This window comes from Hyaena hyaena, unplaced genomic scaffold, assembly GCF_003009895.1.
Source record: "Hyaena hyaena isolate Hyena2069 unplaced genomic scaffold, ASM300989v1 scaffold_106, whole genome shotgun sequence".
NCBI lineage: Eukaryota > Metazoa > Chordata > Mammalia > Carnivora > Hyaenidae > Hyaena > Hyaena hyaena.
The window spans coordinates 1,870,683-1,883,857 of record NW_024080738.1 but is presented as its reverse complement, the minus strand read 5'-3'; the positions used below and the strand labels follow the sequence as shown (position 1 = coordinate 1,883,857).

The window sequence follows — 13,175 nt, the reverse complement described above, 5'->3', positions numbered from 1 at the left end:
ACTGACTGAGCCACCCAGGCGCCCCAAAGCAGGTCTCCTTTGAACAGAAATGTCCTCTGGAGGTGCCTAATGGTCTTTAAGACCTGTCCTTTTGTACCCAGGAATTTCATCTTGATGAATGGAACTTGTTTTTTAAGGGGACTGGATGAAATCACCCAGGGAGATAGCTTCTGTAGGGGGCTGCACACCGATTCCAGGACCTTCCAGCACAGAGGGGTCAGGAACAAGGGAGGAAGTAAAGAAATACGCAGGAGACCAACCAGGAGGATGTGGGATCTCATGATAGAGACGGATGGGAAAAACCCTTCGTGACCGTCGCTCTCCCCGCTCACGGGGGAGACTTTCTACTTGAGGAGACCTGGGGGTTAGGTCCCCCACAGCATCCCCAGAGGAGGATGCCTTGCAGAGAAGACGGACAGCGAGCAGCCACGTGGGATCCTGGAGGAAGTCCTGCAACAAGGGAGCTGCCCTCTTTCGCTTGGCCTAACCCAGCACCCTCTTCTTTTTTGGTCTTGGTGGCGTGGGAGGGGGCTGCCTTTCATCCTGCAGAACGGTGTGCACTTACTGTCTGTTGGGGAAAATGCTGCCGTAGAGCTGACAGATCTGTGACTTCCACGGCTATCCTGGTTTTTTGTTTGTTTAGCCCTCGCTGATGTCCTCTGAGAGCAGCAAAGCCGGTGGTGGTATGTGTGTTCTAAATGGGTAAAGTTTCATGCAGATCCTGACCGGCTTAGGATCCTATTATCTGACCTGATGACAGAGAGCAGGACTCAAACCCATGTCTTCTGAGCCCCCGTCTGGTATTCTTTCCCTAAGAGGGGAGTCAGGGCTCTGGACTGTGTGGTAGGGGCCAGGCCTAGAAAAAAGAGTAATAAGTAGAAGCAGTGAAAGGAAAGCCCTGCTTGGTAGAAGCATGGCCATGAATTTCAGCAATAGTACTGTAAATATTTGTGTGTCCTTGGTTGCAATGCCACCGCAAGGCGTGTTCTCCTTTGACCCCTGGCCACATGGGCCTAAACACAGCACGAGCGTCCAGGTGCTTGTTTGTTGAAGGGGGACAAACGCTGGATTCTTACAAAACCCCATCCTAGGCCTGTTGCGGCTTCCGTTCCCGTTCAGAGCGCCTATACGGCAGGTGCAGCGTGGGGCCGGCGTACCTCATTTAAGGCCCTGGAAGAGGAGAGTACTTAGCAGAGAGCCAGAGTCCACCGCACACCTGACTCGGCCTTGTTGTTGTGCTGGATCGGCCTGCTCAGTGTTCATTCGGGCGGCCGAGCCGTTATTGTGTCTTAGATGGATAGATGTCCCCATTTATTGATGCCACCTTTGTTCCAGCAAGCTTGGCAACTCTGGTTAATGAGCCTAATTGACGGTTGCCGGTCAGCAGGTTGACAGAGAGTCCGAGGGAGGCCAGGTATGGATCTGCAGGCTGGCTGGAGGACCACAGAAACCAGTTGAAGCTTTGGTCTTGACAGACAGCTAAGTCTATCAGGAAGGAAGGCGGGGAGGGAGGGAAGGCAGGAAGGAAGAGTGTGAGCAGTGTTGGGCGCTTCCCGCACACTAGAAGCTGAGAGCAAGGACAGCCCTGTGTGTGGCTCTCGCCAGGTGATGGGCTGATATTTAATTCTCTGAAATGAAAAGCAAGTCTGTGTTGCAGTGTTTTCCTCCTGGAAGAAAGCCTTCCTCCAGGCCAGCTCTTCTGGGACCCAGGTGTGTGGCCGCCTGCTGGACCCCGGCCTCCCTCCTTCTGTCTGCCCCCAGCACCAGGTCACCAGGGGATAGAAGAGGGGCTGAGGGTGGAGGCGGCCCTGGATTTTATACTACTGCCTGACGTCCGTTTATGTAACTTGAGGACAACTGAAAGAGCTATTCGGCTGTTGCTCATGATTTAGAGAAAAATTGTTGGGGGATCTCCACCCAGGGCAGCCAGCTGGGGGGATTACCCCCCGGGGACATGTCATCCCGGTGTCCAGTGTCCGTGGGATGCAGGCATCTAATGGATGTCAGAGAGCCCACTGTCCTGCTGCGAGCCACTTGCTGCTCCCTGCCCAGCCCCGTGTGCCAGCTGAGGTCCTGTGGCAGAACACTGTCCGGGTTGGAAAGGGTCTTATTTTCTGACCCCCATGAACACTCAGAAGAATTCCTGACGATGGATTTCTCAGGCTTTCCCCCGTATTTTTGGACTCTTTAGTGGACCTCAGTTTCACAGCCCTGCCGGTGACCGTGGCCGCTGGCACCAAAACCTTTTGAGGTGAGGTGAATACTTCTGGTTTTTGTACTTGCCTGCGTTCCTCCATGTGGATTCCCGACTTAGCCTTTTCACCTCCGACCACCGAGCTTGCTGGCTGGCGCTGGCTTCTCCCCTCCTATGCTACTATCCTCTGTTGCTGAGGTCAGGAGGTCATCAGCTGAGCTGGGAAAACTTTTTTGCAACGAGCAGCTTTATGGTTAAAAATTTATCCTGGGCTTTCGTCTGTGGCAGTTACATCACATACCTGGTTGCTCCAGGTTGGAATTTGGGGCACAGGGGGACAGACTCAGAACCTGGGTTTATAAAGCCTAGTGGCACATACGCTGCAGTGTTAACAATGGGTGCCTTTGGGATGGGGGTGGGAGTATGGGTAATATTTTCCTCTTTTTCCTTCTCCCTCCCGCCCTCCCTCCTTTTGATTTTGTTTTGTGTATCACTGTGTCTTAGTTCTGGCTGCTGTAACAAAATGCTATCAACTGAGTGGCTTTCTTTCTCACTGTTCTTGGAGACTGGAAAGGTCAAGGTCATGTTGCTGGCTGATTTGGTGTCTGGTGAGGGTCCAGTTACTGATTTGCAGAGGGACACCTTCTTGCTGTGTGTGTCTTCAGTGGGTAGAGAGAGAGCTGGGTGGTCTCTTAGAAGGACACTAATCTCATCCTGGGGGTTCTGCCCTCTTGACTTCATCTCAATCTAATTACCTCCCAAAGTCCCCCCTCCAAATGCTATCATATTGGGGAATAAAGATTCAGCATAGAAATTTGGGGGTGGGGGATACATTCGGTGCATAGCACTGGGAACATAGATTTTGCAGTCAGGCAGACCTGCGTTTGAATCTTCATATGATCACTTAGTAGTATGTGATCTGTGTATTTGTTGTATTGCCATGTGACAGCTGGGGTGTTGCTGTCAGCCTCACAGGGTTGTGGGACCCTTAGATGAAGCACCATGTGCAGGTGTCCAAGCGTTCCTCTCCTTCGCTCCTTGCTCTCCCTCACTGCCTGAGTGCTTTGCACGGTGAGTGCTGAGTGAATGAATAACTGGAGCCCTGTGCCTGTTTCCTTCCAGTGATCTGCAGAACGCGGCCGCTGGTTCCTTCGCCTCTGCCTTTGCTGCTCTCGTGCTTTGCCCCACGGAGCTTGTCAAGTGCCGGCTACAGACCATGCATGAAATGGAGTCATCAGGGAAGATCGCCAGAAGCCATAAGTAAGCACTGCTTGGGCTCAGGTGTCAGGTCTCTGTTGGCTTGGCGCATGGAGTATTTGTAAATTTTCTATTGTACCCAAGCTAAGCAAGAGAAACGGATTTGTCTACTCCAAAGTAGTGTTTCTAGAATCTTTTCCCCAACCAGAGGATAACTTTCTGACCAGACTGTCTGTGATGGCTGCACCTACCTCTGCCCCCACAACAGAGCATCGTAGGCAGATATTTAATACCTGGGAAGCAGGCCAGGAGCGAGTACTGCTCTTGGCTTGTTGAGGGCATGAGGCAGAGCCTCAGCTGTATACGAGGAACAGAGCAGACAGCTTTGCAACTGTGCCTGAAGGCTGAGCCTTCACAAGTACGAATTCGGGTCCTGAGATGAATATTTGAAGTGCATTTCCAGGTTTCACACGGGTGATCACCCCAGATCCCAGGTAACTTCCTCCCCTCCCTTTCTCATCCCTCACATGTACCCACAGAGGCAGGTTCTGAAAACACTCCTCAGAGCCCTTGTGAGCTGCTCTGCAACCATCAAACCACTGTCCCCTCTGTCGTTGTCCTTTTTTTTTTTTTTTTAATAAATATTGCCTCATTTATTCGTTTATTTATTTGAGAGACACAGAGAGCATATGAGCCAGTCGGGGAGAGGGCAAATAGAGAGAATCCCAAGCAGGATCCACACTCAGCACTGAGCCTGACACGGGGCTCAATCCTATGACCCTGGGATCACAACCTGAGCCAAAATCAAGAGTCTGACACTCAAGTGACTGAGCTACTCAGGTGCCCCTCCCCCTCAGTCTTTTTCTTTTTTTTTTTTGAGACCATATATTCATTTATTGGATATAGTATTCTATAGGTCACATTTGTTAATCATGTTTAAATCTTCTAGATCTTACTATTTTTTTTCTATAAGTGAATTCTTCCAAACATATTTTTAAAATTTAAATTTTAGTTAACATATAGTGCAATATTGGTTTCAGGAATAGAATTCAGGGTGGTGGTGTTTACGTACAAAACCCAGTGTTCCTCTCAGGTGTCCTCCTTAATGCCCATCCCCCACTTAGGTCCCCCCTCCACCCACCTCCCTCGTCAACCCATAGTTCTCTGTCATTCAGAGTCTCTTGTGGTTTGTTTGTCTCTTCCTCTGCGCTTCCCATATATTCATCTGTGTTGTTTCTCCACATATGAGTGAAATCTTCCTCTGATTGACTTATTTCACTTAGCGTGATACATTCTAGCCCTATCCACGTCATCGCAAATGGCAATGTGTATATGTACACACACATGCTACATCTTCTTTATCCATTCATCAGTCAGTGGGCATTCTATGGGCGCTCTCCATTGTTGGCAATTGTTGATGATGCCATTATAAACATTGGGGTGCATGTCCCCTTTGAATCTCTCTCTCTTTTTTTTAAAATGTTTTATTATTTCTGAGTGAGAGACCGCATGAGCAGAGAGAGAGAGAGATACAGAATCTGAAGCAGACTTCAGGCTCTGAGCTAGCCATCAGCACAGAGCCCGACATGGGGCTCGAACCCACGAACTGTGAGATCATGACCTGAGCTGAAGTTGGACGCTTAACCGACTGAGCCACCAAGGCGCCCCTTGAATCTCTTTTTTTAATCCTTTTCCCCTTCAGTCTTTAAAACTGATTCTAGTTACCTCATGAGAGAGTGTCACATATAGTATGATTTATTTGGATTGTAAAGCAATGTATTATCTTCTTTAATCTCAGTCTGTAAATCTGCTGGGGAAGAAACACATCAATAGGCCATTTATAGAGTTCGTCTCCTCCCAGTGAGGATGGGCTTTGTGTAATTGAGCTCTACACCCTTGAGATTCATTACAGCCAGTTTGAATCTAGTCTTAGCTTAGGGGTCCAAAAGTGTAAGTCTTTAAAACTCTTTATTGAAATGTAATATATATGCAGAAATCCTAAGTGTGGGGCTCTGTGGTCCTAAAACATAGTTTTGAAACTAGTGCCCAGACTAAGAGGTAGAACATTAACCACACCCAGAAAGTTGCTCTTGTGTCCCTTAGTAGTTTAGGGTATTTTTAAGAAAGCAAATTTTGGCTCCAAAGAATTAGGCAAATGGATACTTTGCACAAAAGTAAATATTGACTGTATTTTAAGTGGAGCAGTGACCCCGCAGGGGTATATGGTAGCTTGCGGTTAAGACTGGGATCAGAAGGCACTGAGTTGAATTACTTAGCTCCCATTCTACAACGGCAATGGAACAGAGCTGCAGGAAGGACCCGGCTAATGGGAGATGCCTGATGAAGCCTTCTGAAGGGCCTTTTTATTACTTGGGCCTTGCTCCTCCCCGGCTGGTCCAAGCTAGGGTCACCTGCTGAGAGCTAAGTGAGGAGTGAAGAGTTCTCTAAAACTGCACCGAGGATGTGTTTGTGGTGCTGCTTTTCTGACGGGTAAAGTCTGCCATGGTGCCCACCATCAGGAAGAGGGGTCTAGGCAGAAGTGTCCTGCATTCCAGCCGCTACAGGGCTCTGAGCAGCTTGAAATAAAAATTCTCACATCCCTATTTCTCTAAACACTAAATTCGTAGTGCTTCTTGCCCTACAGGAATTTTTTCTTGTTCTTTTATTTTTTCGTTTTGTTTGAGAGAGTGAGCATAAGCAGGGAGGAGCAGAGAGAAGAGCTAGAGGATCCAAAGCAGGCTCTCTTTGTTGACAGCAGAGAGCTTGACACGGGGCTCAAACTCCCCAACCATGAGACCGTGACCTGTGCCGAAGCTGGACACTCAACCGACTGAGCCATCCAGGCGCCCCTCCCTACAGGAATTTCTAAAAATTTCCTTTGTCTTGCCTTCGAGTAACATTTACTCCCTTGCTCATTCCCCTGCACTAGCACCAACAAAGTCCCTCAGTGCACACCAGTTGAAAAGAAAGGTTGGGGAGGAGAGGAGCTGAGGGAGGTCGGGGCCTGGGCAAACACTCCACCACTGTATTCTTGCTGAGTTTGCATGGCTCCTTTACTGTAATTTCACTGCTCGAAAAAGGTGGGTATTGGCTCTTTGACACCTTTGGTAATGACCTCTAGAATGTACGAATGCACTTTATTTTCAAACGAGGAACTAAGGAATTTGTTTACAGAGAGCCAGAGGATGCAAGCCATATGAAAATTAAAGCTTGTCTGGCTTTCGCGGACTTTTCTTTTTCTGCTTGTCAAACGGGGGTTGGATCTTATTTGTATATCTTCTGAGGGTCCCCATCTGCTCATGGGACCCTTTACATGGGGGAAAGCTGCGGGCCAATTCCCGAAGCCCCTGGGGAGAGCCGTCATCGGGTGAGAGGGGCGGGAAGGTTCCCCGGGCGGTGCTGCCCACCCAGCTTCCTACAATGCACTTTAATTAAATGTCTTTGTCAGCGCCTAGTTTATGAGAAGACCGGTCCTGAAATAACTGTGTCTGTGCTTCTCTGAGATTTCCTCCCAGTAGAAGCCTTCTGTTCTCAGAATCCGGGTCCCTCGGTTTCTAGAATCAGCGGCTCACTGTCTCCTCACAGCACAGTCTGGTCCGTGGTGAAGAGCGTCCTCAGGAAGGATGGCCCCTTGGGCTTCTACCATGGCCTCTCCAGCACTTTACTCCGAGAGGTGCCAGGCTATTTCTTCTTCTTCGGCGGCTACGAACTGAGCAGGTCGTTTTTTGCATCAGGGAGATCGAAGGATGAACTAGGTAGGTGTGCCCGCGTTGACCCAGTCGCCTGGGGTGGGCTCCATCCCAGAGTGGCATGGCGGCCGCGGAAGCTGGGGGGGTCCGCCTGGCTTTTCTGGAGGCTGGAAGGGTACTTGGCACCTTCCTGTGGGTGTGGCAGTGTTCCCGGGACGGACGCCGTGCGTCCCAAACCTCTTTACTGGAATGAGGTATCAGGAGAATACCGAAATTACCTTCCCTGCGGGAAATCTCCAACATGTGGGTATATGGCCCATAAAGGATTTTGCACTAGGCTGAAAACCTGGTAATAAATTGAGAGTGTTTCCAGAGCGTTGAAAAGTGTGGTTCTTTCTAGATTATCCTGTTGTGCTGCTGGACGCAACTATATCCATGTCTGGCTCCCATGAATGATTACTTTTTTCCCTCAAACACCTCCCTTCAGTGTTTTGGACTCACTCTGGGCTTAGGCGGACTCCCGGGCTTAACTGTTGTGCTTAAGAAGACAACTTTGGTTTTCATGGTAAAGGACGAGGAAGGGCAGTAGGGCATTAAAATACTGAAACAGTTGAGAGTGAGGGAGGTGAAGAGAGCATGGCCCCTGTTGGCATTCCTCACGGTGGGTGTGCTGGGTCTGTGTGGGCCTGGCCCTCTGGGGATGGGCCCAGAGGGCCACAGCGCCCAGCACAGACGGGGTCCTAGCGCGATGAGGGGAGACCCCAAGTGCCACCCGGGACCTCGTGCCCGCAGAGCTTTGGCCGCTCCCCCGAGAACTGTGCTCTGGGCCATTGGGAGTCTTTTTCGCGCCTACCTGCTGCTGCTAGACACTGAGCTCTGGAAATGCTGTTTGCTGATTTCCTCGCCCAGGGCCTGTCCCTTTGATGTTAAGCGGTGGAGTTGGTGGAATCTGCCTTTGGCTGGCTGTTTACCCAGTGGATTGCGTCAAATCCAGAATTCAAGTTCTCTCCATGTCTGGAAAACAGGCAGGATTTATCGGAACCTTGATAAGCATTGTGAAAAATGAAGGTGGGTCTGCTCATTGCCAAAACGGAGTGGATGTGCCTAGTGGGGTTTCTCCGCGAACCTGGCTGAGGGTGGATCACCTGGCTGAGGGTGGATCACCTGGCTGAGGATGGATCACCTGGCTGAGGGTGGATCACGGTGTGGGGTTGCGCTCCCACCCCCACTTCTGGGGGAGGACTCTTTGTTTTAAATCACCTGGAGGGAATTGTTAAAATAGGAACCGTGGCTAAGGGGACACAGGTTCTGACATCAGCACCACTTGTTTTACGTAACACAGATGGAACCAGAAACCCACCTCTAACAGGGACACCTAGAGATTTAGAGGAACGTGTAGCAAATTCCTAATGCTAAGATCTCCTGAAGGTGATTTGCTATTAATTTTGAGAGTTATACAGGAATATACAGATTTTCTAGGTGATGTTTGTATCAAGCCAGTTTTATGCCACTAGTGAGTAAAGGCCTGTTCTGGCATCCAGTATACAACCAACAACTTGGGATGTGAACTTCTCTGGAGTTTTTTTTTTTTTTTAACATTTATTTTTGAAGGAGAGAGAGACAAAATGTGAGTGGGGGAGGGGCAGAAGAGAGGGGGAGACAGACTCCTAAGCAGGCTCCACACTCTAAGGTGTCAGTGTAGAGCCTGACGTGGGGCTTGAACTTATGAGCTGTGAGATTATGACCTGAGCTGAAGTCAGATGCTTAACTGAGCCACCCAGGTGTTCCTCTCTGTCTTAGGTTAAAAAAAAATTTTTTTTTTATCAAGTTTATTTTATTATTTTTTTCCCTAAGTTTGTAGTAACGTAAGTTTATTTTTGTCAGAGTACGCACATGGGGAGGGGAAGGGCGGGGGCACTGAATCAGAAGCAGACTCCATACTCTGAGCTGTCAGCACAGAGACTGACCTAGGGCTCAAGCTCACAAACTGTGAGATTGTGACCTGAGCCGAAGTCAAGTGCTTAACTGACTGAGCCACCCACGGGTGCCTTGATTTTTTAATTTATTTTTTTGGGTGGGGGGCAGGGAGAAAGAGAGCAGGGCAGGGGCAGAGAGAGAGCATTCCAAGGAGGCTCTAAACTGTCAGCTCAAAGCCAGACGCAGGGCTCAATTCCACAAATGATGGGATCATGACCTGAGCCAAAACCAAGAGCTAGACACTTAACTGACTGAGCCACCCAGGTGCCCTTTCTGTCTTGATTTTGAGTGAGAGCACAGTTATGGTGTGTGGAAACGGTTTGGTTCATATCCCCAAGCTGCACAACACTCAATAGTTTCGCAGAGGACTTCCACCTCCCTTGCCCGCCTGGACCTGCATAGCCACCTTGGGCAGGGCCGGCAGTAGACACGGGATGCGGACCCAGGCGCCCGTGCTCCTTACCCTCCCAGGTGACGCCGCAAAGCTGCTGCCACCGGCAGCCCTGTGCTTACTTGGGTCTCCCCAGGCGAGGACTCCGCTCTGCGTGATCTATTTCCTGGGAGTGAACCAAGCGCAGGATTAGTGTATGTTACCTGAGCATCCGCCAGCTTCACTGGGAGGCCTGATGTGTGTTCTTGTTTCCTTTGATCCTGTTTAGTTCCCTGTTAGTCCAGGGAAACCTGGAAAGAAGCTCTTCCATCATGTACTGGTTTGTAGGGCGTTGTCTGGATTTGTAGGTACACAGCCCCGGGCTCTGCAGCATCACGTGAGGTCTCAGTCTTGATCACTTTTTGTCTTCTAGGAATAACGGCCTTATATTCTGGACTGAAACCTACTATGATCCGAGCATTCCCTGCCAATGGGGCGCTATTTTTAGCCTATGAGTACAGCAGGAAGTTGATGATGAGCCAGTTTGAAGCCTGCTGAAGCATCCTGGTGAGCCGAGATCGAGTGTCGGCATTGAGGATGGCAGTTCATCTCAGGGTTTCATGGAGTACAAGACCAATGTAGAACTATTTTGGTTTCATAGGAATTTTATTTTTTGGTCTTCCCTTAATTCTATCCTAAATCTTAAACTTTACGGAAGAGCCTCTATTTTGTATCCTATAGTTTCTGGCCGTAATTGTATCGAAATAGAAAAGCTGCTGCTCTTGTCGTTGGTGGGGCATTTAGGGTGAGTCGCCAGCCCTTTGCTCAGTCTGAAAGGCTAAATGTAGTTCTGTCAGGGCTTTTGCATAAACCTGTATGTGTCCATGTAGTTAGGATGGGTTGCATGTTGTTAGTAAAGCACAGATTGGCTCCATGTTTAATCTCAGATCCCCCAGAAAAAGCCAGAGGTAACCATGTTTCATGAAATGGCTGTAAACGTGTACTTGACTCATTGTAGATGTAGGGTCTCTTAAAATCTGCTTAGCACATGCACTGTACTAAGTGGCTAAAGCTCTTAAGTTTTCCTGTGGTGCTTGAAAACTAGAAGGTCGATCTAGAGTTCATAGAGAAGGACATACTTGCCTACTGTTATGGCTTCCATGTTACTGATGTTAGTTTAGAGTGAGCACTTTGGAATTTCCCAAGATGTTCAACTGTTAAAACTGTGCCGTTCGTTTTCTAGGTGGGATCACATTCTAGGTGGGATCTAGGCCTAGAGCAGCATACCCTTACCTGTGCCAACCTCCCTTCTCCTCCCCAAGGACTTCCCCTTTGCCGGGCTTTAGGCTGAGGAAGGGGCTGTGCTGCTATGCTGTGTGAGGCGGGGGCTGACTGCGGCCCTAAGTGTCTGCCTGGGCCCTGGCCTGGGTAGGGCTCCCAAGCTACCTGTGGGCTCTTGGTCCACCTGCGACCACTCCCTTAGTGCCTCCACCAGTCAGAAAGCCTTCTGGGGAGCAGAGCGCCAAAACCAGAAGCCCTTTTCCCTGTCTGGTAACTGAGTGATGGTGCTCGAGGGCGAAGTCCTCCCTCCAGTGGAACTGGACAGAACCTAGTGCATATCCTCCACAGTGAGAGAGGTCAGGCTGGCCCTTTCTGAAGTTCATCTTAGGATCTGTAACTGCTCGCCATGTCCCCTACGGTGTTGGAGCCTTTTACATTTGGTACCAGCAGTCGGTGCATTTTCATGATTATATATTGGGGGGTGGGGGGGCTTTTTAAAGCAACAAAACAAGCTGAGCAATTAAGTTCTGCCATATGTATGCACTAACAACCCCCGCAGAAGCCCAGGTCACCCGGGCTAAGAGGCTCCTTGTCACCACGTAGGCAAGCCCCGTCATTCCGTGCTGCCCCGTGACCAGCAAGGACTCTCTCAGTAATGTGTGTGCTTAAGCCGCCTGTAAGTCTGAAAGCCAGCAGGCCGACCTGTGTCTGTCTCGTGTGTCTGTCATTAGCCCAGTGGAAGCCTTGTGTGAAACCTCCGGTTTCCTTAAGCTCTGTGTTCTACAAAGCCTCTGTGCGTGCCCAGAGAAGGAGGGTCAGGGAAGGGAGATGTGCCCTCCCCCCCACCACGGAGGGGTGGGGAGCTACTGTGGACGTTTGGGGAGGGGTGCTCCGTGCTGTGCCTGATGTACTCTGGAGCGAGGGCGGGTTGGCCATCTGCGTTTTCTTTGAAAGAAAATCATTTTCCTACCTTTTCTCTGCATACCTTAAATGGTCCGTAGCTACTGAGTGGTGCTTCATCAGAATGGGCCTGGACCGAAGCAAAACAGAAAGTGGGGCTGGCTTCTAGAAGGAAGTGAGCTACTTCAGAATCCACGAGCCCCTGCCTGGTGCCCGTGAGCCCATCTGAGTTAGGCCTTTTGGCACGGGACCTTCTCATATATTGTCCTTTTACGATTCAACTAAATATCTGCAGTAGCAGGAGTCCAAGGAAAAGTAAGAGTGAGGAATGAAACCCAAATCGGGAAATTTTTTTCCCATTCTATTTGCTTAATTCATGGTTTAGTATTTGAATACAATTTGTACCATTTCAGATCTGTACTCCAAATATAGTAACTTGAAATCGTGTGTTTAAAGCAACTCTGGTGTTCTACTATCATTAAATTATTTACCTAAAATTTGAGTATATGATGAGTTGTTTTAAATATTTTGCATGCTAAGAACCAGCTGTTGGGAATGTTTAAGAGCATAGTAATGCTTCAAGGTGGTGGTTTCATTGCAATGAGCATTTTTTGTCATCAGCACTATTCCTGATGTGAAATAATTTCACTGTAAATACATTGACAGAAAATAGGTGTTCTGTCTGTATACTGCAGTTGTGAAACTTGGGCCCAGTAGCCTTAATCTCCCTCTGCCAGACCGGGTCTGTGATGTGCAGGATGCGGTTCTATTTTGTAAAGATAGTTAAACTTGCTATTCAGTTGTGGATAATTCTATTCCAGGTTAGTAAATTCTACTTAAGACAAATGGCATCATCCTGACATATTATGACATAAGTTTCTCAGCTTGTTCAAAGGAAGTGTTTATATTGGGTTCTAAGACAGAAACCTCCCATAAATTCTCTTTATAGGAGTAAAAGCACAATAGTGTGGCAACTCCTAATGGCCAGGAATTTTGATGCATCTCAGCGAAGAGAAACCCCAGCTACAATCTTATTTCAAAAAGCAGGAGTCTTCATGGGGGTTTCCTTCCTTCCTTCTTGTACGTACTGAAAAGTCTAGACCTTACTACGCCTCACTGAGCCCGCTAGGTATCTTCCCATTGACCTGAGCCAGCCGCCTGATCTGCCCGCCGTAGCCTACTGCTGCATGGATTTCAAAGGAAACCGCACAGAGGCACCTGGGTGGCTCAGCTGATTAAGTGTCCGACTTCAGCTCAGGTCATGATTTTGCAGTTGGTGAGTTTGAGCTTCGTGCTCCAGCTCAGAGCCTGGAACCTGCTTCAGATTTTGTCTTTCTCTCTGCCCCTCCCCTGCTTATACTCTCTCTCCCTAAAGTAAACATACATTTAAAAAAAATTAAAGGAAACATTACAAGCTGTTCTGCTGTAACAGATTTCTGTAACAAATTACAGGATGTGATGTAGTCCTAACATGTTAAGAACTTAAGAACTTGAAACCCCGTCCTTCAAGAGGAGCAGAGTAATTAGCATTTGCGTAGCTTGCTGCACTGGCGGCTGGGACCCCTTG

At 48.9% G+C, this 13,175-nt stretch overlaps 1 protein-coding gene across 1 annotated transcript in view; it reads left to right on the top strand.

The window, feature by feature from the left end:
- SLC25A15 (solute carrier family 25 member 15) overlaps positions 1 to 12,115 on the top strand; it is a 30,821-nt gene extending 18,706 nt beyond the window's left edge. The window contains exons 4-7 of the mRNA XM_039236105.1: positions 3,317 to 3,454; positions 6,977 to 7,146; positions 7,990 to 8,148; positions 9,861 to 12,115. Coding sequence (XP_039092036.1) covers positions 3,317 to 3,454; positions 6,977 to 7,146; positions 7,990 to 8,148; positions 9,861 to 9,985 — 592 coding nt within the window. The 3' untranslated portion in view covers positions 9,986 to 12,115. The remainder of the gene's footprint in view (positions 1 to 3,316; positions 3,455 to 6,976; positions 7,147 to 7,989; positions 8,149 to 9,860) is intronic.
- Positions 12,116 to 13,175: the final 1,060 nt, after the last annotated feature.